Source organism: Bos taurus, chromosome 18 (assembly GCF_002263795.3).
Source record: "Bos taurus isolate L1 Dominette 01449 registration number 42190680 breed Hereford chromosome 18, ARS-UCD2.0, whole genome shotgun sequence".
NCBI lineage: Eukaryota > Metazoa > Chordata > Mammalia > Artiodactyla > Bovidae > Bos > Bos taurus.
In genome coordinates this window covers 8,418,382-8,446,016 of record NC_037345.1, presented here as the reverse complement: position 1 = coordinate 8,446,016, position 27,635 = coordinate 8,418,382, and the positions used below count along the sequence as shown (strand labels likewise).

Here is a 27,635-nt window from a genome sequence, read left to right as displayed (position 1 = left end):
GACGATATAAAGGAGGCAGCACCGATGAGCAGGCCTCCAAAGAGGCTGAAAGAACCACCACGGCGCCTCTGCGCCGTGCGCTGTAGTTAACGCTGCCCTTTGCACGAAGAAGGTGGGCATGCTGGCTTTTTCCAGCAGAGGATTATCTCCAGAAGAGAGCCCCAGCAGAAAGCCGCCAGAGAGGGATGGCCCCAAAGAGGAGGGGGCCGACATAGCCACTGGACACCTGGATGCAGCTGTGCCTGAAGCTCCACTCCTAGACTTTTAAATTACGGGAGCAAATGCATTTCCTTTTCTCCCTGAAACCAGACTGACCATGTCTGTCACTTACCATCGAGAAGCCTGCCAAACGCAAAGGCCTGGGTGCCCAGTGGTCCCTCCACCGCACCATTCAAGGGATGGGACCTCATGCTAGCATGCTGGCTGAACTCTGATGGCTCCTAAGAAAAACTACGTGCTCCGGCCACCGCATCGCACCAGTGGCCCCAGAAGAATGTGCCTGGAATGATGCCCCAGCACAGGTTTACTGGCCACAGTCGGCCCCCTTTACCTGGAGTCTGGAAATTGAGTGCCACCATCTGGGAGCCGCACAGCCAGAGGCGGAAGGGGTCATAGTTGGACGAGTCCACCCGCTGTCCTTTGGGGTACACACGGGTCAGGCCCTTTTGATTGTATTTCAGGAGATCGCTGGGCTTCTGTCTGACGATACTGTCAGCCTTCGTCTCCACGAAGGAGCGGATTTCTCGGAAGTCAGGGTTTTCTGCACAAAGAGAGGGAGTCAACATTTATCCTGTGTCTTGCGAGTTTTTCTTAACGCCACCGGCAGGATGTGCAGGTTGTCAAAGGCAACCCGAAACCTCTCTTGGAGAAGTTCACGTGGCTGTGACGGTCCCATCGTAACTGGTTCTGCAGCGGGCTCTGGCCCTCTGTGGAAGTCTCAGAGATGAAAAGGCAGCCCAGGGTTCCCATTGCCTCTTAGTCTAGGATTAATATAATCTGTTTTTTTTGTTTGTTTAAAACTACCAGTAGCCTTGTGCAGGAAACCACCAAAGCGATACAGGATACAGTTATAGAAAGGTGTGGCGCAGGAAGGGGTCAGCAGGGAGGAGATCTGAGGAGTGGGAGACGCAGGCAGGGCCCTGGCTTCCTCAGCGAAGGTGTCGCAGGCGTGAGATGAGTGAACCCAGCATCTTGATGGAAGGAGAACCGCCCACCTGCAGGAAGCGGGGATAGAGAGAGGAGACGGGGTGCCTGTGGAGGGACAATGAATGGGAAGCAGCATAGAGGGAAACGCAAACAATTCTTGAACTGTTTGGATAAAGCTCTGCTCTAGGTAGGACAGCTCCTAAACTCGCCAGGCCTGGCCGACTCTGGTTAAGAGCTCCAGCCTCTTGCCCTGGACATCGAGAGGTGCCCAGGGACCAGCCTCCCGATGACCACGAACACCAGGGCTTAGGACTGCCTCTCTCTCTGCCCTGGAATTACAAGCAACCACAGGAGCCACTTGAAAGGGGAAAGAAAATGTGACTAGGACCACTATTAGCGCAAAGAACCTGCTGCTTTGGAGAATGTGGTCAAAGATCCACTTTTGAATTCTCCTGCAGCAGGCCTCCAAAGATACCCAGGTCCTGACCTCTGGAACCTGTGACTATGTTCTTTCAAAGGGACTTGGCAGATGGCGGGCTTGAAGTGGGGAGATCACCTGGCCCTAAATGAAACCACAGTCTTTGCACTTGCGAGGTTGAGGGAGATGGGACTACAGAGAAGAGAAGGCAACGTGACCACAGCGATGGGGACTGGAGTGACATGGCCAAAAGCCAAGGAATGCCAGCGGCCACCAGAAGCTGCCAGAGGCCAGGACCAGATCCTCCTCTGGAGGGAGCGGGGGCCCTGCTGACACCTTAACTTCAGCTCAGTGATACTGACTTAGTCCACGACTGTGAGAGAATAAACATATGTTGTTTCTGCCACCAAATGTGTAGTAATTGGTTACGTCAGCAGAAAAAAAAAAAAAAAAACAATCCACCCTTTAAGAGGGTTTTTCCTCCTAAAGCTACCAGGAGGGCCTGCTTCACCAGCGTCCTGGCCCCGAGGACACTCTGACGGGGAGGTTCCCACTTGGCACGTGGAGGATGAGCAGGAACCACCATCACCATGCTGCGTGACAGCGCCAGGCTCGGAAAGGAACCCGTGTTCACCGAGGCGGGGAGGCGGGGTGACGGCAGACGGTACCGAGGTTGTCCTTGGTCTTGCTGGTTGGCTTGCAGTAGACGACCAGGTCCGAGAGCTCGATGGCGATGGACTGGTTCTTCTCCCAGTACTTCATGTTGTTCTCCTGTGTGGAGCCAACCGTCTTTAGTTTCAGCTCTCAAGCTGGCCCCTGGGAAACCCCATTCTTCCAGCTCACCTGGCGGGCGCCCTCCTCCTCTTGAGTCTCCCCCCACCCCGTCTTTCTGCTTGGCCCTCGCACATGTGCAAATCGCAGTGGTGGAGAGTTTCCCTCCCCCGACCCCCGCCCCGCTCCCTTGCTTCCTCTGCCTGTGGAAATTCTCCACCACACCATCTGGACCCAGGAGCACCGTGGAGCTCAGTCTCCGACTGCGGCTCTCGAGAATACCAGGGACAAGGGCTCTTCTTTATCACCGCCTCTCTCCTTAAGCCTCTTGCTCTCACCCGCTGCCCTATCCAGCCCACTAAAATCACTCTGTCACAGCTCATCCAAAATTCTAGTTGTCCCAGTTCGGGATCTCTGTAGACCATGGCAGCTTTGCGCTCACTCGCTGTCCCCTGAACCATGCACAGCTCTGTGCAAAGGGCTCTGGGGACCAGACCACACGCCGTGGACTTGGGAGCCATTCGCCCCTGGAGGACCCTACAGTCAAGTCCACCCCCGTGTCACAGACAGGCCACTCACTCCACTCCAAACCAGGCCTCCCTCTCAAGCCCTGCCAACCTCGAACTCATCCCCCCAGGGGCCACGGTGGGGACGGACCCCCTGGGAGGATTATCACCTACAGGTGACAACATTCAGCACAGGGGCGGGGGGCTGGGGCTGCCTGGCTCCAGGCATCACACACTGAGTGAGTGCTTGACGGATACTATCTAAGCCCACCCACCCCCGGGAGGAAGACTGTATCTCTGTTCTCCAAAGAACCCGCAGCACACAGACAGGGTGAGCGGCTGATCCAGGCCCCGCAGCAGGTCCCCGCCAAGACCAGAGGCCTGCGCGGTGGCCTCACCCCTGTCACCGCCCTCGGCGCTTCTGCGCCCTCGGCCACCGGGTGCCGGAGACCTCACTGCAGCGCCCCCAGGCTCACAGGCCAGGTCCCCCTGAACCACAGCGCTGCCCGTCCTGGCCCCTCGCCCTCCTCCCTCCTCGGTAGGCCCGTGGGTCCCTCTTCCTCTGGACCCCCCCGCCTCACTCCTCCAGGACACCTTCCTGGAGACCTCCATCCGGGACTAGGAAAGAGACACTGCGTCCCCTACACCTTCCAGAACGCCCACGGCCTCCCCCAGCCTTGCACCGTCCCTCATCCGACTGTCCCACGCTGGTACCTTTCAGCACGAGTGTCCAGACGCGTGTCCCCCCACCCCACCCGAGACAGGTCTCTCCGAAGCAGGACCTCCCGCTGGTGGCGAGTGCTCAGGTGACAGGTGGTGACAGGAGTGTCACAGCGGTTACCCGGCGGGGACTGGACTCGGGGGCGGGTCTGAAAGCTGGCTGAGTTGCTGGCTTTGCCCAGGGGGCCAGCCATCGAGCCCCTCTGCCTCATCTCCTCATCTGCACGGTGGGCTAACCCGAGTCCGTCCCTGCTGCAGCTACCGTGCTAATTCAAGGGGGCGGCCTCTCCCCTCGCTGGGCACGAGAGAAACGAGGGTGCCACGGACGCCCCAGAGACGCCTCTCCAGGCCAAGGACAAATGCGCCCACTTTTTAAACAAGCGGGGGAGGACACCCCGACTTCTGTGAGAATGCCTTCGCCGAGGACTGCTGACAAACGTCCCAAGGCCCCAGCGAACCCTAGCAGTGACCAGCAAACGAGCCTGTCACCTGAGCTCGGGCAGCAACCCGCTCACTGGGGCAGATCGGAACATGAAATTTGCCAGAGTTCATCTAAGCACGCCAGCTTCCTCCAGCCGTTCCCACATGCCCTGAATCCCCTAGGCACCAAACAAGCTGCAGCAGTAAGGCTCCAAGGGCTGGCACGGAGCAGGGAAGGTGTCAGTCAGTCCGCGGCCAGTGCTTCGGGGAGACTGAAGCCTTGGCTAAGCTCAAACCCCCGGTGTGCTCTCCTGATCCCTGTGTCAACGTCTTCTTGGTGCACAGTCTTCACCACACGCTGTTTGGGGAGACGAAACCCTGGCAACGACACAGCTCGCTTCTAACGATGATACGACTGCTTTAAAGTCCGGGTGGGGTGAGGCAAGCAACACCTGTGTCATGGGGCGGGGACCTCTGGCCTCACAGAACACAAAGCAACCAAAGATTATAGAGCATCACTTTTTTCTCAGCTTCAGCAGAAAGCAGATCAGTTCAAGATGAAACACCAGCTACTGCTTCAGAACTGTGCAGCAGCTCCTTTCCAGACCCGCAGAGCTTTGCCCAGAGGCTGTCCCAGAGTCTGGCATCACAGCACACTTCCTTGGTCAGGCTCTGGAAACTAGACAGACCTCAGTGACTGGTCTTTTGCCATCGACCAAAGGAAGCCAGAGAGGATGTAAAATTACCGGGCCCCGGGCAGGTTCTCAGGGCCTCGGCGAGGAGCTCCCAGGAGTGCACTGAGGGCACAGTGCACGTTGGTTTCCCGGTGGCACCAGCCACTCCCACAGCTGGTTGTGCCCAGCACAGAACCTTGGTCACTTCTGCTGCCTCCTGTGTTTTGGTTTTGTTTTTTGAACATTCATGATCATATGAGAAGGCTTCTCTGTCCATGAAATTCTGGACTTCTCCAGGAAAGAATACTGGAGTGGGATGTCATTTCCTTCTCCAGGGGCTCTTCCTGACCCAGGGATCGAACCCAGGTCTCCTGCATCCCAGGCAGGTGGCTTTACTGACTGAGCCACCAGTAGAGGACTTAGAGCTGTAAAAGCTAATTTAAAAGGAATGTAGATCAAAGGCAAGAACGGCAGGCTTGAAGAGCTAGGCTTAGTTTCAAAACCCTTCCTGTGGTGGGGAATGAGGGGGACAACCTTCCAGTGAAGTCACGTTTTCCTCCAGAAGAAACGGAGAGAGCCAGGGGCTTCCCAGGTGGTAAAGAACCTGCCTGCCAATTCAGGAGACCTAGGGGACACGGGTTCGAGCCCCTCGTTGGGAAGATCCTCTGGTGGAAGGCGTGGCAACCCACTCCAGAATTCTTAGGCCTGGAGAATCCCCGTGGACAGAGAAGCCTGGCGGGCTACAATCCATGGGGTCGCAAAGAGTCGGACACGGCCGAAGCAACTTAGCACGCGGGAAGCACCCGGCCAGAGGGTATCACGGCCACGCCCTCTGCCCTCCCAACTCCACACGTGAGTGCCTGAGAATCAGTCTGCAGGGAACGGTGGCTAAACGCTCTCACTAGGCTGCTTCTCTGTTCTCAGCCAGAGGGGCCCAGAACGTCACACACTAGAACATGCTCAGGAGGACCACGGCTGGCAAGCGGCGCCATCCAGAGCACGATGACAACCACTCAACCTACACTGAAGAACACATCTGGAAGGAGACGGCGGAGACTCTCTCTCAGACGAACCCCGGACAGCGGGCCCCACCCGGAGCCTCGGAGGCGCTGCGCTGGAGGCGCGAGCACATGGATGAGACGGCCACACGGAGGCGGGGCAGCCTCGCTGGCCACAGGCTCGCGGGCCATCCCGAGTGACTGATGTGACGGCGTGACAAGCCTTGCAGAGAATAAGGACCGTACGTAAGGCCTCGTGATGAGGATCTGGGATGGGAGGAAGATGGGAGGCATGCCAGGGAAGGTGCCCGTCTGAACAGCCCTCGACACAAAGTCTTGAAAAGAAGAGGACTTTACTCCGGGGTGTTGAGAAGATGAGTCCCGGGGCCTCTGGTGACCAGAGACTGGCCAACTGTGAAGTCGCCCCCAGTGCGGGGAAGAAAAGGTCAGGCCAAGTACACTGGAGGAGGGAGACTCGTCGCCTGTAAGCAGAGGTCAGAGGGGTCCAGGAGAACCTGAGGAAGTTCCCGGGTCAGTCCTTTGGGTCAGGATCTGCCTGAGAAGCAGCCAGGCACATGGGGAACCTTCCTAAAGCTTCTTCCCGGCTCTGTGGCCACAAGAAAGACCAGACAGCACCACGCTCCATCACCCAAGAGACGGCAACACCTCCAGGCCCTCCAGGCACGACAAGTGTGGTGGTGAAATGCCACCGCGACTTCAGGCCCTGCTGAGTGTCAGGCGTGGCCTGTGGTATCCACCACTGCCCCACCTCGTCCTCACCGCACCCTGGGACTTAGGTACCCGGCTCCCCGTTTTACTGACGAGGAAACCGAGGCCCAGAGGAGTGTGGTTACCTGCCCAGGGTCCAGCCACGCCAGGAGGCACACTCCAGTCGGCCTAGTTCTAACCCTCCTGTTCCTACTAGAACCTCACCCTTCTCAGAAAACCGCCAGCGGTTAGGACTCCGCTTCCAGTGCGGGCCGTGTGGGCTCGACCCCCTGCCCAGGATCGAAGATCCTACCTGCCGCGGGGGCGGCCCCCAGAGTAAAAACTGAAACAAAATAAAGACCTTTCAGGATAAATCCCCAAAAGCTCATGCCCATCTGGAGTGGAGGTTCCCCCACAAGAACAGAAACTTCTGGAAGGAAGGGGCTGGGTCTTATGAATTCCAGTACACCCAGGGCCCTTTCCAGTCCAGGGAGATGAGCTCAGTGAATGCACGGGAAGGATCCAGGCTGCTTTATCCCAAGTATTTAGATGGTATTTAGAGTATTAGAGAATAGTATTTAGAGCAAGATAACATTTAAAAGAGGACGGCAAAGCTTTATTGTTAAGATACACGGGGCTGAACAGGCCTCAAACATCAAGGGTCACCACGCACACGCTGAACCTTCAAAGGTTTCACACAAGACGCAGCCCCCACAGGAAGACCCAGCGCCCCCTTTCTCTCCGCTCCTGCTGTCTGAGCTCCCTCCCTGCCCCACCCCCCAAATTCTCTGTGGCTGCGGCCTGGACCCACCCGCACCTCGGCAGAGGACTGGAAGCCGGAGGACACCAGGCTCAGTGGAGCCCAGGTGCCCAGGCTTACCTTGGCGTCCATCTTCCAGGTGATCTCCCGGATGCTCTGGAACCACTCAAACAGCTCCTCCACGCTGTCCGTGGCAAACTCTACCGGAGGGTCGCCCTGCTTCTTGGGCTCCAAGATAAAGACGAAAGGCTTCTGGTTCTTCCCATGTGGGGCTTTTACTTTGGGAAAAGGATAACAAAAGTCCTGATCAGCCTGACAGAAGGCCAAGATGACCAGACTTCTAGGTCCCAGGCCACTTCTCTTAGGACCCCAAGCCGACCATCACTGTGGATGTCGGCGCTGACTGGAAAATCTACCTTGGATCAGGTAGCGGTCTGGGTTTTAATGCGTGTCTTAAATGTGAATGTGACCTTATCTGGAAATGGGGGTCTGGGCAGATGTACAGAAGGATCTCAGGAGATCATCCCTGCCTTCCAGGTGGACCCTAAACCTGAGAACCAGTATCCTCATCACAGGAAGGAGAGGAAAAGGGAGCCCGAGACACCAGGGAGTCAGCTGGCCATCGAAGATAGAGACAGAGACTGGAGTGATGGGCATAGGGCACGCATGGCCGGCAGGCCCAAGAAGCTAGGCATGGAATCAGTTCTCTCTGAGGAGAAAGTTTGTTCTAGACAGAGAAAATGATGGCTACAAAAGGAAAAATTATCCGCCAAATAATCCCCTCAGCTAAGATCCCTGGGCTCATCTGCCAGGCGGTGCTCTAAGCAGATCACATCCCACTGTATCTTATTAATCCTCGTCGCCCTTTCTGGGGTGCTACTCCCGTTCTGCCCGTTTCACAGGAGAGAAAACAGAGACTGGTTGAGGCGGAGTAGCCCACGGAAGGTCACAGAGCTGGCAGCAGCCAAAGCTGAGGCTCAATTCAGACCTGAGTCCCCTCCCCACTCACCACCCTGAGCCACAGGCCTGTGCTCTGAAAATGCAGCGCAGGGTGATACAAAGGGCAAGGGAAGGGAGGACAGGATGCCCTAGATCCAGTGGAGATGCTCAATCCTGTCCAGCTCTTTGCAACCCCGTGGACTGTAGCCCGCCAGGCTCCTCCGTCCATGGGATTCTCCAGGCAAGAATAGTGGAGTAGGTTGCCATTTCCTTCTCCAGGGGATCTTCCCGACCTAGGGATCGAACCCAGGTCTCCTGCATTGCAGGCAGATTCTTTACCATCTGAGCCACCAGGGAAGTCCTGGATCCAGCCCATCCCATAATCGCAGTGGAACCTCGGGCAGCTCCCGTGGTCACTACAGGGCTTTGTTTTCTCATCCGTCAACTGGAATGAGAGTCGTCCTCCCACTTGCTGAGCTGATGGACTGATGGGCTGCGGTGGGGTGGGGGTCGAGGTGGGAGGGGCAGAGGACACAGAAGCCAGCTCTGGAAACCTGGGCAGCCCCCGAGAAGCGAGCTGCTCCGGCTTCCTGCCCGAGAGCCTCTCCTCACTGCCCCCAGCCCTTCCATCTTACAAGACCCAGAGAAGCAAGCTGCTCCTGCTTCCTGCCCGAGAGCCTCTCCTCACTGCCGCCAGCCCTTCCATCTTACAAGGGCCCAGGAAGCCCTGTGCAGATCACACCCCTGCCACCACGGCCTGCCCCAAGCTCCGAGGGGGAGGCCAGGCTTCCTGATGCCCAGCTGAGCTGAAGGCAGCTGCAGCCTCGGGGGAGTTATGACAGACGCAGGGTCTCGCAGGGCCTGAGAGGCAGAGCTGGGCTAAGAACCAACACCCCCAACTTCACACTCCACTGCACGGATGTCTCGGCTCCTCCCAGAAAAGCCCGGGGAACCCAGGCGGGCCCCTGAAATAAGGATGACGGTGTTGGGAGTAACAGCAGCCCATGCCCGTCCAGCACCTGTTATGTACGCAGCAGGCTGTTTTCTCACTGTAGAGATGTGAATAGTATAGCAGTTTATGAGACGTAAGATGAAGTCATTGACCAGCCTGGCCCAGTACTCAGCTTCAGTACTCAAGCTGAGGCTAGAAAGCCCCACCCCTGCCTGGGGCAGTCCAAAGGCCAGGCTCTGGGGGTGGGGGGTCGGGGGGTGGGGAGGTGGGGGGTTGGGGGGGGTCGACTTGGGTGGGAATCCAGGCTGAGACCACGGGTGCACATACCAACATTATAGATGTTGAGATTCAGGATTCCTCTGCAAAGGGACCCTAAGGGATTGTCTTCAATAATCTGTGAAGAAACAGGACATAACTCACGTTCGTCTTAACGGGAATAATAAAAAGATAACCAGTTTCCAAAGCACACCGTTTAGCAGAGACACTGCCTGTGGAGCTGTTTAAAATGCATTTCCCTACATCCGTGGGGAGAGAGCCAAATAATGAAGCCTGTTGCTGACAGGGACCCAGCGGCGAGTAGGTGCCGGCAGGTTCAGCGTTTCATTTCCCACCTGTAAAAACACGCTTTGTGCTGTCTAGAGCAGGTTTCAAGGCGTTTCTGCAGATCCGGTTTCAAAAAAACACCCTAGACCCTTTCTTGTGATGTTATTATGAAATGGGACTGGCCTCCTTTTCCAGCCCAGCTCCAGAACCTTCTGTGGCTCCCTGTGTCCTACGGAACCCACACCTAAGCTCTGCAGTCTGGCCTCCGGGCTTTCTGCTCCACCAGCCAGCTCTTCCTTCCACTGCACATCTGAACCATCCCAGAGGCCAGAGGAGATGGGAGTATCTTGGTCTCTGAAAAGTTGGTAGAACTGTGTATCTGCCCACTGCATGGACTCATCCCCACCCTCCACCAGGCTAATGCTGACCGTGGGTAAAGGGCAACATGGGGCAGACACAGCTGGGAGGGCCACGTCTCTGCCTCAGGCCGAGCACAGTGAACTGTGTTTCCACCACCACACTTTGGCTCAGGCTGTATCTCCCACCTGGAATTCCCTCCTGCCAGTCTCTCGCTGTTGGACTCTAACTTGACTTTTAACGCTCAAAGGCCCCTTCCTCCATGCAGCCTTTCCAGACTGTCCCAACTCTCTTAGAAGAAAGTCTATGATTTCAGCCTCAGAGCAGTGCTGTCACCTTGAAAGCAGCTGCTCTTCAAGCTTTCTGAGCAAGAGGCAGTGAGCAGAAACCAGGTTTGCAATGTCACCAGAAGAGCCTCCCCTCACCCCCCACGTGCGCCAGCTTGCTTACTCACACGGAGCACGTTCTGAACGTCTGGCTGGCCAAGCTAAATGTGTTTCATCTGCAAGCTGGTTTAAGCAAAGGACAAATTCCCCGTCTGGCCATTTTCACTCTGGAGGGAATCCTCCTGCATACGCAAAGCCTTCCGGCCCAGCACAACCTGATTTAAACCTGACTATCTGGTCACAGTGACTTTCACCCACAACTCGGGGACAGTCCTGATTTCCCCATCCCTCTGCTGTCCCTGGTCTGGAGCTCAGGGCAACATATGCAAAAACGTGTCCACGGAGCTGGCTCGGCAGAGCCCTCAGAACAGGATCGATGGGTCCCTCCCTGCAACGAACGATGGAGACTCACCTGCTTATCCACCTCCTCCCCTTCTGTTGGTGAAATGTCCTCGACGTAATTGGACGGGAAGTACTGCTGGATTCTGGTCCCATAGTCTCCTTTCCACCTATGGAAACACAGAAGGCACTGTCAGGGGGCCTCGGCCGAGCGCTGTTAACCCTCATCACTGCTCGCTAGCTCCCTGCTGCTGGGGCGGGGGGAGGGGCCAGTGACCGGGCCAGGAATTCCTGACCCCCCCGCAGGGTCCTCTGCTGTTTCCCCCGGCAGTGACTGCTGGGGCTCGCCCTCCCCTGGCCGTGACCCTTGTGTTCAGCAGAGCCCCCGAGTCCACAGTTTCAGTGCTTTAAGTGGACATCAGATACCACACAAGACAAAAGCTTGGCTCCAGCGGAGGCCCAGGCCCTTCAGGGAGGGCTGTGAATATAGAGACGGGGGTTGGGGTAAGGGAGGGTCTGCCGTCAGACGGCCTGGACTCGAGTCCCAGCTCGTCCACCAACCGCAGGGGTGTCCTGAGCCTCAGACCCTCCATCTGGGTGTGGGGGCAGTCCCCATGTCCCCCTCTAAGGATATCACTGGGGCCATAGGAGTTAACATCGTCTTGCGTTTACACATAAAGCACTCCACAGTGTTAGTTCTTGTCATTCAGCTAAAACTGTGCCCCCACCCCTGACCTTCCCACCTTGGTAGCAACACTAATAACATGAGACATTATCAACTTTGTACATGTCTTGATTCAAACAAACTGGCCGCACCTCCAAGATACCCCCAAGTCTGATGCCTGGGCTGGATCCTTCTCTGAGCCCTCCCGTGGCCCACTTCCTGCAGCCAGGGGGCTCCTTCCAGAATGCTCTTCTGACCCCACCACACTGAGGCCTTCAAAATCAAGCCAAAACTGTGTAGCCTGGCCATCGTAATGCTCTAACCCAGGGACCTCAACTCCTGCCTCTCTCTGACTTGAACCTGATATTCATTCCAGACCGTCTGTGGCCCACTCCCCACGTGGCCCCGCCATGCCTGTCTACCTTCTCTGCCGTACCCGATGCCCTCTATAGAACCACCTAACAGTGTAAGACTCAGCCGGGGTCTTCCTCTTCCAAGGAGCCTTCCCTGACTGCCACCAGGCTGAGAGCTCTTCCTCTCTGCTCCTCGGCATCTTTCCCCACAGCTGTCAAAGCAGTCCACACCTTACATTAACTTACAGTTACCTATCAGTTTCCCTTCTACATGTGACCTTCCTCAGTCTTAATCAAATCTACACTCGGGGTGCTTAACACATTACTGACTGGAAACATATTAACTCCACAGGCATTAGTTTCTGCAAAAAGTCCCTGGTCAATAATGTGTTAACAAATGTTTGCTGACCTGAATAAGCAGAGAGGACTGACTGTCCCACGGCCTGGTGGAAACAGAACTGCCAGCTGTGAGCCCCTGTCACATACTCTTTTCAACCTTCATTTCTCCAGCCGCATCTCCAGCAAAGTCTGGCTGTATGGGCAACTGTATGGACCATGTGCCCAGAACTGGGTAGTTGACACCTGCGGCCCAGGTGTAATTATTAACTATGCATTCCCTTCACTCTCAAATGCATCCCGGTTTAAACAAAAACGACGTGGTCCTCTAATCTGGAAGGATGCAAAAATGTGGTTCGAGTCAGGCATCCCACTAGGTGGCGACACTGAGACCAGGGGGAGAGTAAGCAAGGAGGGTGCCTCAGGAAGGCCTACGGTTTACCCCGGTCCCTCGCCAACAGCACTCACTCCAGTCTCTCAACCCATCTTGAGACAAAACCCTCTGCGGATCCAGGTAAGCAGTGGGTTTGTTAAGAGGGTGTTCTCCAAATTCAAAACAAAACAAAACAAAACTGGTAAACCTCTGGATCCAGCACATGAGTGAGTAGAGTGTGGCCCCTTGAGTCAGAAGGCCTAGCTTCAAATCTCAGGCTGCTATGTGACCCTGGACAAGTTACTGCCTCTCTGTGCCTCACTGTCCTCACCTGTGAAATGCAGGGGAGAAAAGAAGCAACCTTACAGGGTCACTGTGTGGATCACATGAATGCTTTCAAATGAAGTCCTTAAGACGGAGCTCGGCACTGCTCCCTGTGAGTCACTATTCAGATCTCTAAGTCAGGTCCGGCTATCTTTCAAGAGGAAGAAGCACCAGTTTTGTGAGGTGCCTGAGTCTGCAAGGGCTCGTGGTCATCAATCCTTACTAACAATCCTTACTGCTCTAAGATAGGAACCATCCCATGAAACCACCTGCTGAGGGAACCTATGGGTGGGCAGAGAATTCTTCTCCCTGGGTGAAAAAAAAGGGGAAGAGATAACTCAGCTGTCACACATCCAGGTGCCTTTGGCCTGGGTGCACCTCTTTAATTAAATGCACCTCTTTAATCCACGTCCGGGCCACTGCACAGGGCATGGGGCTACGCAATAGCACAAGAATTTGAATTTAAAATGCACAGGCTTGCATAATGGGAAGAGCCTGTGGTTTTCAGTCGCTGAACTTTGGAAAGCCTCATTCACTGCATCTATTGCCCACGGGATTCTCCAGGCATGAATACTGGAGTGGGTTGCCATGCCCTCCTCCACGGTATCTTCCCGATCCAGGGATCGGACCCACCACATCTCATGACTCCTGTGTTGGAGGCAGGTTCTTTACCACTAGTGCCACCTAGGAAGCCCACATAAAGCAGAGATAATCGCAGTCAAAACCCTGCAGGGCTGGGACAAGAATTTGCTTAGATAATGTATGAAAGCAATTAGCATAGTGCTTGCCACACAGTAAGACCTCAATAAATAGCAGCTGCTATTACAATTAAAATAATATTTAATATAATATATATTAATAAATGACATTATCATAATTGCTATTGCTCTTTACCCACTTTTGCAAGGAGAGCATGTATCGGTCACCTTCCCAGAGAAAGCATGACAGGTCAAAGCCAGGCCAGAACAGGAGATAAAGGGGTCAGGGTTCAGCCAGCGCTTGAGCCTCACCACTAGAAAGGGACAGGTCGAAGGGCCAAGCTCCCCTTAGCCTTACCAGCCCCCAGGCTCCTTGGAGACGTTGTGGATGAGGGCACCGCGGCAAAAGCTCAGCTCGTCACTCTGCTTGGCCCTGTAGTCATACAGAGCTTTCACGGTTCTCTGAGGCTTTCAGGGAAAACAAGAAGGTAAAGGGTCAGGCCAGGCAAAAGAAGAGGGAGGTGGCTGCACTTTCTGGCACATTTGGTTCGTCTCAAAAGAGAGGGCGGCTTTTGTCCAGGGTTATGGCGCCATCTGGTGGCGAAGGGCTTGCATTGCCAGGGAGCCACAAGGGGAACTGGCCTAAATCAGAGCCTAGGTTTTTCCAGTAGTCACGTACAGATATCAGAGCTGGACCACCGAGAAGGCTGAGCACTGAAGAACTGATGCTTTCAAACTGTGATGCTGAAGACTCTTGAGAGTCCCTTAGACAGCAAGGACATCAAATCAGTCCATCCTAAAGGAAATCAACCCTGAATATTCACTGGAAGGACTGATGCTGAAGCTGAAGCTCCAACACGTTGGCCACCTGATGCAAAGAGCAGACTCTGTTGGAAAAGACCCTGATGCTGGGAAAGACCGAAGGTGGGAGGAGAAGGGGATGACAGGATGAGATGGTTGGATGGCATCACCGACTCAATGGACATGAGTTTGAGCAAACTCCGGGAAATGGTGAGGACAGGGAAGCCTGGGGTGCTGCAGTCCATGGGGTCGCAAAGAGTCGGACACGACTGAGCGACTTAACAACGAAGGGCGCCTCAGAGTGAGTCGGTATTTCCACGGGAAGGACACGCCTTTCAGCGAAACCACGCCCACCATCTCCGAAGTCCTCACAACTCGCTCAGCAGTTCAAGCTCAACACCGTTTCTGGCGGCCCCCGAGCCTCACCAGCATTTTCACTGGTGATGCCCTGACACGCCCTGGGATGCTGGCATTCTGCAAGTGCCCGAGGTGCTCTTCCATGAAATCATTAAGTGCGGCCTCTGCAGTGGCAGAAACAAGACAGAACTGAGGGCGGAACTCCTCCTCCGTGATTTGCTGCTGGGCGAGCACAAGTCCACCGCAAGATGAACACCCACACAGCAAGCAAACGCTGAACAGGAAAACCTCCGAGACTGCCAGCCTGCTTAGATCAGCAGCTCCCCCTCCTCCGACACAAGGAAATGGGAATGGGGCTTTTCACAAGGAATCCATAAAACTGCTCCTCAGGAGCACGGGGCTCTGGAGTCAGACACGTGGCTCAAGTCCTCAGTTTGCCCCTTCTGTACAAGAGCTATATAATCTTGAGGCTCTCTCAGCCTGTTTCCCCATCTGTGAAACAGGAATTATAACACCACATACTTCACAGGCTCATTGAGACTATTGAGTGAGATAACACACGCAAGGATAAAAACGACGACAGCGAGCATTTCTTAAGTTCTTCCTACAGTCAGAGCCCTGTTTTAGGCCTTTTACCTACAGTATCTCCTCTAATCCTCATAATCCTAACAGGCAGGGAGTAGAGATGGTACCCCATTTTACAGATGAGGAAATAGAGGTCCAGAGAGATGAAGCATCCTTGGCCAAAGTCAACCAGCTGGCAAGTGGCTGAGCAGAGGAAGACTCCATTAATATGAGTTACCACCATAGTCTGTGATGCTTCCAGTGTGGGTTCTGTGAGCTTTGCCATGGGAACTCCAACCGGAGCTTTTGACCTGGACTCCTCAGCCTGCAAACACAGCCAGCTCTCCTGCGCATCCTGCTTCAAGGGCAGACCGGACACAGAGACCAGAGTTGTCTCCTTCCCCATGAAACTCTACAGGTCACTGCCAGACTCCAAGGCCATGAGGAAGGTACAGCCAGTGGCAGAGAGGGTGGCACATAGTGCCGTCTACGAAGAGGAAGTCTCCAGCCTGACGGATGGCAGGAGAGGTCCTCATGCCACGCCCCTCATGGACTAGAGAAATGAGCCACCCATCGCATGAGCACACAGGCGTGTGGCACTGCAGAGTGGCCACAAGTGCGTGTCTGGGAGCAGCCAAATCCTCGCTCCACACTTACATCATCATTAAACTACTATGCACAGTTGTCTCATCTGTACAATGGGCACAAAAATGGTGCTTAATGCCTGGGGCTGTTAGAGGACTCTTGAGCCGTCAGGCACTTAGCTCAATGCTCGCTATGCGGTCATCAATATGTGTTACCTGTTATTACTGACCTCGTCACTCCAGTCCTAAGCACTCACCCAAAGGACATAAAGTGAAAGATACAAAACCTCACAGGTGAAGAAATTCATTTTAGCGTTAACGAGAAGAGCACCACCTAAAGAAAACCCAAATGGCCATTGATGGAGACACAGCTAAATGGCCCAGTCACCTAGAATATTCTACAGCATAAAAAATATTCTCTAAGTTACAATTCCAGTCCAGGTTCAGTTCAGTTGCTCAGTCATGTCAGACTCTGCAACCCCATGGACTGCAACACGCTGCTAGGCTTCCCTGTCCAGGTACCCAGTCCAGGTACTGCATCGAAACTGCATGGCCTACCAGGTTCAACAAAAAATGGTCATGAAGTAGATCAGCAGTGAAGAAACTCACTCATGGCCGAGTGGCAGGTGAACAAAGACTAGAAATGGCAGGTGCTGGGGTGGGGACCGTAAAACACATCTCCCCGCGGACAAGGACCAGAGGGGATGGAACGCCACAGCTGCAGATGGCTACTGCGTCAGGATGCTGAGCCCAGGGCGGATTGTTTTCCCTGCTTTTAATGTGTTTTCCCTTTTCAGTGTTACATCATTCTTCAATCACAAGAATAATAATTGTATTTTGAGGTACTCGCCATGGTCTGGCAGCTTGCACTCAAACTCCTCATACGATCGTGTTTTACTTGGCTCACTGACTATAGGGAGACTTCCTCCAGATACCTTGGCATAGTGACCAGGGTTTAACAATGGGGAGATTTCACATCAAACATCCAGATTACTGGCTTGTCTTGAGAAATGAGAAGACCCCGCCTGGGCTCTGAAATGGCAGCTGCTGACAGGGGTGGCCACTCTCGAGATGAGGCGTGTCCTCAGTTTACCATGATCTCCACCATCCCCGGACATCTGCCTGACGTGAGGCCGTGTCACTCTCATAACCAAAGCATCTGTCAGTTCTAATAAATGTTTTTTTTCCCCCTATTTGGCTAAGTCCCCTAATGCACTTCACACCCAGTTCCATGCACCCACAATTTTTCAAGACTTCAGTGCTTGCTGAAAGGGATTTCCACTGGCCAAGGATTATAAGTTTAAAAGAAAATCTCTGGATTTTTACAGAGCACACCAGCAGGGTGTCCCTTCCAAACTGAGAACTGTACACTAATCCCAGACGAGACGGCCCAGCCAAATGGAAAACTCGCCAGCACTGCTCCTCTGCAGGCTCCAACTAAATTTAAGATGAAACCGGGAGCTTCAGGCTCACAGTCAAATCCAGCCCTACCTGCATGAAATGACTCAGCAGCCAGGGTGGGAATACGAGATAGCGTGCGCACAGCAGAGGGGTCGCTGAACCAAATGGAATTTATAAACTCCACAGGCTCAGTCAGTGAGCAAGGAACATTTGAAAGACTTTTAATTAGAAGCTGTTGGACCCAAAGGTGGTTCATCAAACTTCAGAATTTTAGCAAGGCTCAGTCACATCTGGATGGAATTCTATTAACCTCTTCCCTGAAACTAGATGTCACATTGTCAGTCGTCATTTCTTCTCCCCTCCAAGAATTCTTTGGCCGAGTTTCCAAAACATTCCCTTGCCCTCTTTTAACTGGGGGTAGACCCTATGTCGATCTGTTTGTTTTTGTTTAATCGCTAAGTCGTGTCCAGCTCTTCTGCGACCCCATGGACTGTAGCCCAACCGGTTCCTCTGTCTATGGTATTGTCCAGGCAAGAATACTGGAGTGGGTTGCCATTTCCTTCTCCAGGGGATCTTCCTGACCCAGGGATTGAACCCGTATCTCCTGCATTGGCAGCCAATTTCTTTACCACTGAACTACCGGCAAGACCCGTGTCAGTCTAGTGACTAAGTAACAGTGTGAATCGGAAGTGTGTGCTGTACCATTGAAGGATTGATTTCACTGGGATCCACATACATCCTGCTGACATCGTAGAGGGAGTTTATATCTCTTTCCTGTAAAAGAAGAGAGAAAAATAAATGGAGTCATTCGAGCTCCCGGGACAGCCCTCACTTAGAATGAGGATTCTAGGCATCCTCATGGTTTCCTGCCCTCTAGCAGAAGAGCTGAAGCCTCAGTTTACTCACCTTATAGGTCGAGCCAGTAAGAAGCTATTAAGAAGTTCCCCAAAACTTGGAAATCTTACCCCAGGATCAGAGAGGCCCCAGCGCGGGCCTACCCCATGCCAGGCGCCATCCTCCTTTGTCAAAACACAAGCCCTGAGAGGCACGGGTGTCCTGGAGCAAGCTCACCACCCTTCCTGACCCACGTTCAATGCCGGCAGCTTGAAACTGGCCACCGCGGGAGTACTCAGAGCACAGAGAGTGGCAAATGCCACAAAGCAGGGCGGTAGAGCTTCACCAGCGCACACTGGAGACCCCTCCTGCCCTTCCCAGGCCCCCACTGGGCTGCAGCCCCAGCCCACAGTGCAGTCCTGCACCCACCTGCCCCCACTGCCCCCCGGCTGCCTTCCCACACTCTGCAGGAGGCCCGCTCCCAGCTCTCTGGCCCCCATCTAATGCAGTGCCCACCCCACAGCGCCCCATCCTGTTCTAGCCTGCCCGGGGGCATCGTATTTACGTGGCTATGTGTCACCCACTCCCCCTTCTAGAACCTGAATGTGCCGAGGGCTGACGGCGCTCCACCGTGCTCTCCCACACGCGGTTCCTGACAGTGCATGATCTCCTTTCAATAACGTACTGAATCTACCTGATAGGAACTGGGACATGGTAATCAGATTGGCTCCCTTCACCGCTCAGAACCCCACAGCGGGGACTTCCCTGGTGGTCCAGATACCACTTCCACCGCAGGGGCTGCAGGTCTGATCCCTGGTCAGGGAACTAAGATCCTGCGTGCTGCATGGCATGGCCCCCCAAAAAATAGAAGAACCCTCCAATGGCTCAGAATAAAAGCCGCTGTGTGTGGCCCCACACCATGCAGTTCCATCCTTATTTAGTTCTGCCCCAACCCTGGAGCACTCAGGTCCAGCCATACCAGCGTCTCCTCTTTGCCTCCATGCACGCTCTCACCTCAGGACCTTTGCACTGACTGCTCTTCCTTCCTCCTCACAGCTGCAGGCTGTCTCCTCCACTTCCCGTAGTGTCTGCCCACGTCTCCTAGTCAGCAAGCCCCTGCCGAGCACCCCTGAGAACTGCAGCCCCTTCCCCATCGTCTACCCACTTATCCAGCCAGCTCAGCGTGCTGTCCTCTGTAGCACCTATCCTCCTATCGGCTGGCACACGCTCCGATGGTTCTTCACTTCCTGAGTCGCCTGTCTCACCCACACTGGCTGTAAGAGCACCGGGGCAGAGTCTGGGTCCTCTCTGCAGTTTTGGACCCAGAGCGTGTGGGCCGCACGTACGTGCTCCATAAAGGTCTGCTCCATGAACCAACGGGTGAATGTAACCTCCGACGGGCTATCCCGCCGCGCCCGGGCGGGCCCGCCACCCACCGTGTTGTAGCGCTCCAGGAGCTCGGGGGTCACGGGGTAGCGCAGCTTCATCTTCCGGTAGAGCGCGTGCTTCTCGTAGTAACTGACCAGCTCCACGAGGCTCTCGAAGTAGGCGGAGGTGCCCAGCACGAAGTGCCGGCCGTCTCGGTTGATGCGACAGTGCTTCACCTTGCCCCTGGCCCTGGGGGGAGAGCACGCGGGGCTGACATCCCGCAGCCGGGTGACAGCCACACAAGCCCACAAACAGCCAGTCACGCATCCCAGGGCACCAGACAGACAGACGCGCTAGGACTTCCCCGGTGCCCCAGTGGACAGGCTCCACACTTCCAACGCAAGGGGCACAGGTTTGATCCCTGGTCAGGCAACCAAGATCCCACATGCCATGCAGTGAGGTCAAAAGAGTATTTGAAGGGACTTCCCTAGACTTCAGTGGCTAAGACTCTGCACTCCCAATGCAGATACCCTGAGTTCAATCCCTGGTCAGGGAACTAGATCCCACATACTGCAACTAAGACTTGGCAAAGCTAAATAAATGAATAAACACTTTTTAAAGTATTTGGAAAAAATTAATTTAAAAATAAATAAATAAAAATAAATAGGTAAGGCCCTGAAGGCAGCCCAGTGTCCGGAACATCACCTGGGAACTCAGTCTTTGGCACCCAGGACTCCACTACCATCACCAAGAACAGGCAGGGGAGCCCTGCAGATGGGGAGATGGAGGGGCAGTTTGATGAATGGGGTCTGACCCTCCCTCATACTGCTTTCGGTGGAAACTGGAGGACTCAGGTGTCTTGGGGTAGACTTAACACAGAGAACCACGGCCCTGAGACGGCTGGTCCACACGGCCTGCCCCCTGACAGTCAGCGGCAACGGCGGATGGGAGGAGACCGGAGCTGCATCACCACCCATCTGGGTTGCCAGCGCTGCTGGGGTGCAAACTCCAGCTCCACCACTAACAGGCTGCATGTTTTCAGCAGGTTGTTCCATCGCCCTGTGCCTCAGTTTCCTCCTCCAGAAAGTAGGGGTATGGGTCACGCTCACCCCTAGAGTTTTGGGAAGATTAAATGAACTCATGTAAAGCACATTACTCTCGGGAATGCAGAGCAGTGCCCGGCATGCTGAAAGCACACGTCAGCGTCTGCTCTTGCTCTCACTGTTACTATTACCGTCCCCATCACAGCTGACACTCTGGACAGAGGACACCAGGCTCAGCGCCCACCTGCAGTTCCCGCTTTCTCCTCCCACATGCCCTGCCCAGGTGCCCCTGCAGAGTGAGAAGTGGCTGCAGCCCAGATACTTACCTGAAGGTGATGGCGTAGGAGTCGGTACCTTCCCGCTTCCGAATCAGGAAGGCCCCGTCCCGGGGGATCCGCATCAGCATGTCCTCCGCTTCTCCACGGCTCAGCCCATCGTAGTACCACCTGCAGCACAGGCCCGGGGAAATGGCCAGGGGAGAGGCTGCTAAGACCAGCAGTGGAGGAGGACATGGTGGGTCCCCGGGAGGCCTGAAATACGACCCTGGAGCCCACCACGGAAATTACACAGCAGGCCTCCCTACCCGAAATCCCCTCTAGAGATGGCGACTTTGAAAACAATCACCCAGACACAGCTCGGGTGAAGCATTTGTGTAGGGAGTCTGCTTGGAGCACAAGAGAATAAATCAACTTAAATCTTTTACCCCCTCCCGGACCACTGACCCAAGCATCAGAGCATGACACAGCCACTGCAGTGCCTCAGAAAATGAGAGGCAGAAAACACACAGAGCGGGGTTTTAGAGGGGCTGGGAGTTAATTTTAAAAATGCAAAACAGCACATTTTAAGGCCATCCACTTGAATATAGACAAGAAAAGTAAAAATCCCCAAGTTGTCACAGCTATATGGCTTCCTCAGAAAGGTGCACTTGAGCAGGCTTCTACTTAAAAATTACTCTTTTCTTTTCAGAACTACTTAACCTTTTGCAAGGCCTAACCGATATTCTCTTTACAATTTTTTTTTTTTTGCTTTCAGACTAACAGGAATGAGCTCTGACGAGTAGAACGGTAACACCAGGTCAGAATTAGTCTCTGAAAAATCAAAGTCCAAGACCTCGGGACTCTGAAGACAAAGCAGAAGAAAGGATGGGAGGGGCGGAGGGAGAGGTGGGAGGAACGGGCAGCAGGTTTCTGGACAGCGGCCGTCCTGGGGAACTCAGAGAGACCCTGGTGGGCCCAGGTGAGGAGCCTCGTGCGAACGCAGGGCCCAGCCCACCCGCAAGGCTGGCATTTCCGACTCGCGCCCCCAGAGCACAGGCACACGTACGGCTTGGACTCGTGCGGGTTGGGGTTGGGCACGGGGTCGGTCAGCCGGAGCTCGAACTCGGCACAGCGCAGGTGTGTCTCTCGGTAGTGCTGGATGAGGGCGTAGATGCTGGTGAACATGAGGTTGTCGGTCAGGTAGTACTTCATGGTCCCACCCTCCATGGTGGAGCGGATCCGGCAGTGCTGCACGCGGCCCGACCGCCTGTGGGGAGAGGGACCCTGTCAAAGCCAGCCCAGCGGGCTCCTCCTGCGCCCGGGGCAGCAGAGGACGCAGGGGCCAGAGCTGCCGCCGCGGCCCCCAGGGTGGACGCCCTGTGTGGCCGCACAGGCCTCCCTCTGCTCTTTGAACCCACCAGGGCTTCACACAAGCTACTCCTTGAGCCTGGATTCCAGAACATTCCACCTACTTCCTCTGCCTGCTGTCCCCTTCACCTGCATCACTGCTCCTCTGGAGCCAGACAGCCCGGGTTCCCATCCTGACTCTGCCACTGATGAGCTAAGCGACCCTGAACAAGTGACTTGTCCCCTCTGAGCCTCCCTAGTGGTCCAACAAGCATAATGGCAGTATCTGCCTCACAGAGACGTCCTGAGGATGAAACAAGACCTCACACACACAGAGAACGTGCCTGGAGTGCTCCCGGTACATGGTAAGCATCTTGCCGGTGTTAGCTCTCACTGTTATTTGTATGCTGTTAATATTAGAACTTTTATCCTTCGGGTCTCAATTTAAATACCACTTCTTTCAGTGGTATTTAAAATCCACTGAATAAATCCCAAAATGCAGCTCTGCGGGGGGTATATCCCGAGCCACAAAGAGAGGAGAGGCTTCTGAAAACCAGGAAGTCTTCCCTGATTCCTCCCAACATCACACCAGATCCCGCTCTCACTGAAGTTCATAACGTCCTGCATTTTTTTCATTGCACTTGTCACAACTAGAATTATGTATTATTTGCGTGATTCCTTTTTCACTGTCCATCTCCATTCTCAGACCCTAATTTCCAAGAGGACAGGGACCGTGTCTGGCTGGTCACTGCTAAGTCACTGTGCCTAGCACTGAACAAGTACCCCCAAAATAAGTATCTTTTAATGAATTAACGTAGATGAGCTCACTACAGCCTCACCACAGTTCTGTAAGGTTACTTTACAATATTTGATATTGCACTGATGTTGATGACTACATTTCGGGGGCCTCACTCAACCCAAGTCTTGCCCCCCAAAACTCACTAAATGAAGTCTGGGTTTCTAGCCCACGCATGCTTGCTAAGCCACTTCAGTCGTGTCCGACTCTTTGTGACCCTATGCAGCCCGCCAGGTTCCTCTGTCCATGGAATTTCCCAGGCAAGAGTACTGGAGTGGGTAGCCATTCCCTTCTCCAGGGGATCTTCCTGACCCAGGGATCAAACCCGTGTCTTCTGTGGTTCCTGCACTGCAGGCAGATTCTTTACCATTGAGCCACCAGGGAAGCCTCAGTTTCTAGCTCAGCTCCACCCAAATCCAGCCTAAGCTGGTACCACTTGCCACATGGCCCCTCGATCCCACCAGCTGTGGGGAGAAGGTGGGCATGGCCCAGACAGAGAGGCATTACCAGAAGGACAAGGTGTAGTCGTTGGGGAAGGTCTCACTCTCCCGCACCAAGAAGGTCCCATCCTTGCCCCCTGTCTCGGCGCAGTATTCCTGTAGCAGCTTCTCGGCACTTGTCCTCTTCTCCACCTTCTTGTGGAACCACTTCTCCCCAAAATGCAGCTCTGTTGGGGGTATATCCTGGGCCACAAAGAGAGGAGAGGCTTCTGAAAACCAGGACCAGCATCACCAGACTGGTCCATCTGTGCACGCTGCTTCAGGGGACTGGGTAACACGCCAAGGATGGCCTCAGCTTGCCTTCACCCCAAGAGGTCTGGGAAGCCAGCCTCTACTGCCCTGCCCCCGCCAGCCACCTACTCCTGACAGCCCCATTTGAGGTGGCCTCCTGAGTCACGGCCCAGTACAGCTTCAACTCTATCGTACAGGAAGTCTGAAAGCTACAATACCCTGGGGGCTGCACTCAAGGAACAGCACTAAGGACGGTCAGCAGCCCAGGGACAGAGGGCAGGAAAGCCAGGAACTAAGTCAGTAAGTGGGGCTGAACAGAGCATCAAATGTTCTCATCCTCCCCAGGTAGCACAGGCCAATCAAGCCTTTCAGAGAGCAGGAAAGACTCTTACGCCTCATTGGCTAAGCACATGGGCCAGCCAACCAATCAGAGAAGAGCCAGGCAAGCCTTGGTACCCAAAGAGGCAGCTCCATGGATGGGCTGAGCATGTCCAGGCCTGAACCGGATGAGAGGAGCAGTATAGGAGGTCTCCACCTACCAGGGGCAGCTCCTCTTCCACAGTCTGTTCAATGTCATCGCTGAAGGACAGCTTGGCATCAGCAACAGCACAGTAGTGCCGAGTCCATTTCTACAAAGTAAGATCAGCATTAGGTCTCCCCTCAAAATCTCTGCTCCATCAACTCTGAGGCCCAAGACTCCTGCCTGGCGTCACCCCAGGGACTTGTCTTTCCCACTTTTGTAGCCATTTATGGTGGTTTCACTGAACTAGAGCCCCTGTGAGATGTTTCCTTTAAAACACCTATTATCCTGGGGTTCTTTTAGCATTTTGAGGACTTCTTTATTCAGTATGTCTACAAGTAGACGACGCAGTATCATAGTCACTTAATTTGAAGCCTTTTATGAATGATGGGATTGTTTTCTCTGTGCGTGTCTTCATGACTGTCTTTTTCTATCTCATCTACCTTTTAAAATGTTCATGATTTCTCAGCCAGTCTGTCTAGAGACCCTTTCTTCAACATTTAAATATGACTTAATTCTTCATTTAACCATTTTTAAGGTTTATTTCTAGGCTATAAGAACAGATATGTAAAAAATACTCAAATATTTGCAGAAAAACAAATACTACATATATATATGAAATCTATAATAATCACTTTGCTACACACCTGAACCTAATACAACACTGAATATCGATTACATACTTCAATCAACCATTTGATCAATACCTACTCAAATGGACTGCCGTGTTAGGTTAAGGGATACGAGAAGTGGCATTAGCATTCAAAACGCCTCATTTTTATCAAAAAACAATGTTACTTTGGGAATTCCCAGGCAGTCCAGTGGTTAGAACTCTGTGCTTCCACGCAGGGGACCTGGGTTCAACCCCTGGTGGGGGAACTGAGATTCTGCAAGCCGTGTGGCACAGCCAGTAATAATAATAATAATGTTCCCAGTGGAACTGTCTCAGGTTGGAGGATACTAAGGAGGCAGGACAACTAACTGCAGTATTGCATCCCTTGGACCAGAAAAAGGACATCAGTGGACAGACTGGAATAAGGCCTGCAAGTCAGTCCGTAGTAATGTAGCTAGCGTCCCACTTCCTGGTTATGACAATTACGCTCTGGTTAGACAGGATGTTGTTATTTGGGGAAACTGGGTGAAGGATGTATGAGAAGTGTGCGTGTGTGTGTGTGTGTGTGTATGTGTGTGTGTATGTGTGTGTGTGTACTGGGTGAAGGATGTATGAGGAGTGTGTGTATGTGTGTGTGTGTACTGGGTGAAGGATGTGTGAGGAGTGTGTGTGTGTGTGTGTACTGGGTGAAGGATGTATGAGGAGTGTGCATGTGTGTGTGTGTGTGTGTGTACTGGGTGAAGGATGTATGAGAAGTGTGTGTGTGTGTATGTGTGTGTGTGTGTGTGTGTGTACTGGGTGAAGGATGTATGAGAAGTGTGTGTGTGTGTATGTGTGTGTGTGTGTGTGTGTGTACTGGGTGAAGGATGTATGAGAAGTGTGTGTGTGTGTGTGTGTATGTGTGTGTGTATGTGTGTGTGTGTACTGGGTGAAGGATGTATGAGGAGTGTGTGTGTGTGTGTGTGTTCTGGGTGAAGGATGTATGAGGAGTGTGTGTGTGTGTGTGTGTGTGTGTGTGCTGGGTGAAGGATGTATGAGGAGTGTGTGTGTGTGTATGTGTGTGTGTGTGCTGGGTGAAGGATGTATGAGGAGTGTGTGTGTGTGTGTGTGTGTGTGTGTGTGCTGGGTGAAGGATGTATGAGGAGTGTGTGTGTGTGTGTGTGTGTGTGTGTGTGTGTGTGTGCTGGGTGAAGGATGTATGAGGAGTGTGTGTGTGTGTGTGTGTGTGTGTGTGTGTGTACTGGGTGAAGGATGTATGAGGAGTGTGTGTGTGTGTGTGTGTGTGTGTGTGTGCTGGGTGAAGGATGTATGAGGAGTGTGTGTGTGTGTGTGTGTGTGTGTGTGTGTGCTGGGTGAAGGATGTATGAGGAGTGTGTGTGTGTGTGTGTGTGTGTGTGTGCTGGGTGAAGGATGTATGAGGAGTGTGTGTGTGTGTGTGTGTGTGTGTGTGTGTGTGTGTACTGGGTGAAGGATGTATGAGGAGTGTGTGTGTGTGTGTGTGTGTGTGTGTGTGTGTGTACTGGGTGAAGGATGTATGAGGAGTGTGTGTGTGTGTGTGTGTGTGTGTGTACTGGGTGAAGGATGTATGAGGAGTGTGCGTGTGTGTGTGTATGTGTGTGTGTGTACTGAGTGAAGGATATATGAGGAGTGTGTGTGTATGTGTGTGTTCTGGGTGAAAGATGTATGAGGTGTGTGTGTGTGTGTGTGTGTGTGTGTGTGCGTGTGTGCATGTTGGGGAAAGGGGTGTCAGTGTGTGTGTGTGTGTGTGTGTGTGTGTGTACATTTCTGCCTGAGAATCTATAGTATGTTACACTGAATATAAAATTATTTCAAAATAAAACATTCATAAGGCCAAAGAAAACACTGTTTCCTAAAACTGGCCAGTTCACGTAGAGCGAGCTGAGAGTGAGACAGGACTGGCCTCGCGCGGCCGGCGGCGGGCGCTGCGCTCGAGGCCCTGAGCGGGGGCGCGAGAGGCCGCACCTGGTCGATGGGGTCCCACATGTGCAGTTCGCCCTGCTGCTTGTGCTCGTCCTTCTTGTCCTCCATGTTGACGTCCACGTCACCGCGGGGGCCCAGCTTCTTATGCTGAGGGAAGAACACACAGAGCCCGTCTCCCTGAGCCCCAAAGTTAGGATGGTGGGGCCGGCACACCTCCACCCCGTCAGCGCAGCACCCACTGCACCGACCCGCCTCAGGGCCTTTGCACGCCGGTTCTCTGCCCGGCTTCTCTCTCACCGCCTTCAGCTCTGCGCTCGGCGTCACCGCCCCAGAGGTGCTTCCCTTGTCTACGTGACATGAAATTGCCCACATGCCCCTTTCCCACCCCTGTCACCTCAAGCACCTGGATATAATCAACCCTCATACTCCTCAGCGAACCTTCATACCCTCCAGCCCTGTGTGTAGCTACGCATCTAACTGTCCTCTGTCTCCCCTGCTAGAATATAGGCCCCACGAGGGCAGGGACTTTGTTTTGTTCCCTGTTAAATTTCCTTAGCTAGTTTAGCAGATAGTGACGCGCCCACATTCTCCAGCACACAGAGGGAAAGGCAAGGCCACAGTGCATCCGTGGGCACAGGCTATGCAGGGCAGGGGCGGGCACACTGGGGAGGTAGGCTGAGAAGACCTGGGTGCAAACAGCCCTGCCGCTGCTTTATCAGCTGTGTGACCCAGGGCAGGTGGCCACGCTGCTCTGAAACCTTCGTGTCCATCGGCAAGACTAAGAGGGCAATCACGAAGACCTGGGTGAGTGCTGACCACCCACATCACACGCACACGCCTTGGGAAGCGGCGGCCTGGTGGAGGGGACTCTGGATGGGGAGTCAGACCCGGGCTCATCGCCCTCCTCACTGGGTGGCCTTGGCCGCATGACAATCTGTCTCAGTAAGTTCCCCTGTAAAATGGGGGTGACAGAGCCCTGCCGGGTCCCGTAAGGCAGTGGCCAAGCGGGACACATGCCGTGGCAGGGCGTAAACGCCCCACTTTAACAGCCCTGAGTGACGTCTTTGGCAGGAACCGTGCACCCTCCGCCGAG

The 27,635-nt window shown here is 54.0% G+C and overlaps 1 protein-coding gene across 1 annotated transcript in view; it reads right to left on the bottom strand.

The window, feature by feature from the left end:
* The window catches only part of PLCG2 (phospholipase C gamma 2), a 157,073-nt gene that overhangs the window by 21,928 nt on the left and 107,510 nt on the right, over positions 1-27,635 (bottom strand). The window contains exons 16-28 of the mRNA XM_059877664.1: positions 26,585-26,689; positions 24,008-24,097; positions 23,245-23,420; positions 21,661-21,861; positions 20,664-20,783; positions 19,363-19,543; positions 17,795-17,866; positions 13,744-13,853; positions 10,711-10,807; positions 9,340-9,406; positions 7,242-7,399; positions 2,233-2,335; positions 551-760 (exon numbers count right to left, since the gene is read on the bottom strand). Of these exons, the coding sequence (XP_059733647.1) occupies positions 551-760; positions 2,233-2,335; positions 7,242-7,399; positions 9,340-9,406; positions 10,711-10,807; positions 13,744-13,853; positions 17,795-17,866; positions 19,363-19,543; positions 20,664-20,783; positions 21,661-21,861; positions 23,245-23,420; positions 24,008-24,097; positions 26,585-26,689 (1,690 nt within the window). The remainder of the gene's footprint in view (positions 1-550; positions 761-2,232; positions 2,336-7,241; positions 7,400-9,339; positions 9,407-10,710; positions 10,808-13,743; positions 13,854-17,794; positions 17,867-19,362; positions 19,544-20,663; positions 20,784-21,660; positions 21,862-23,244; positions 23,421-24,007; positions 24,098-26,584; positions 26,690-27,635) is intronic.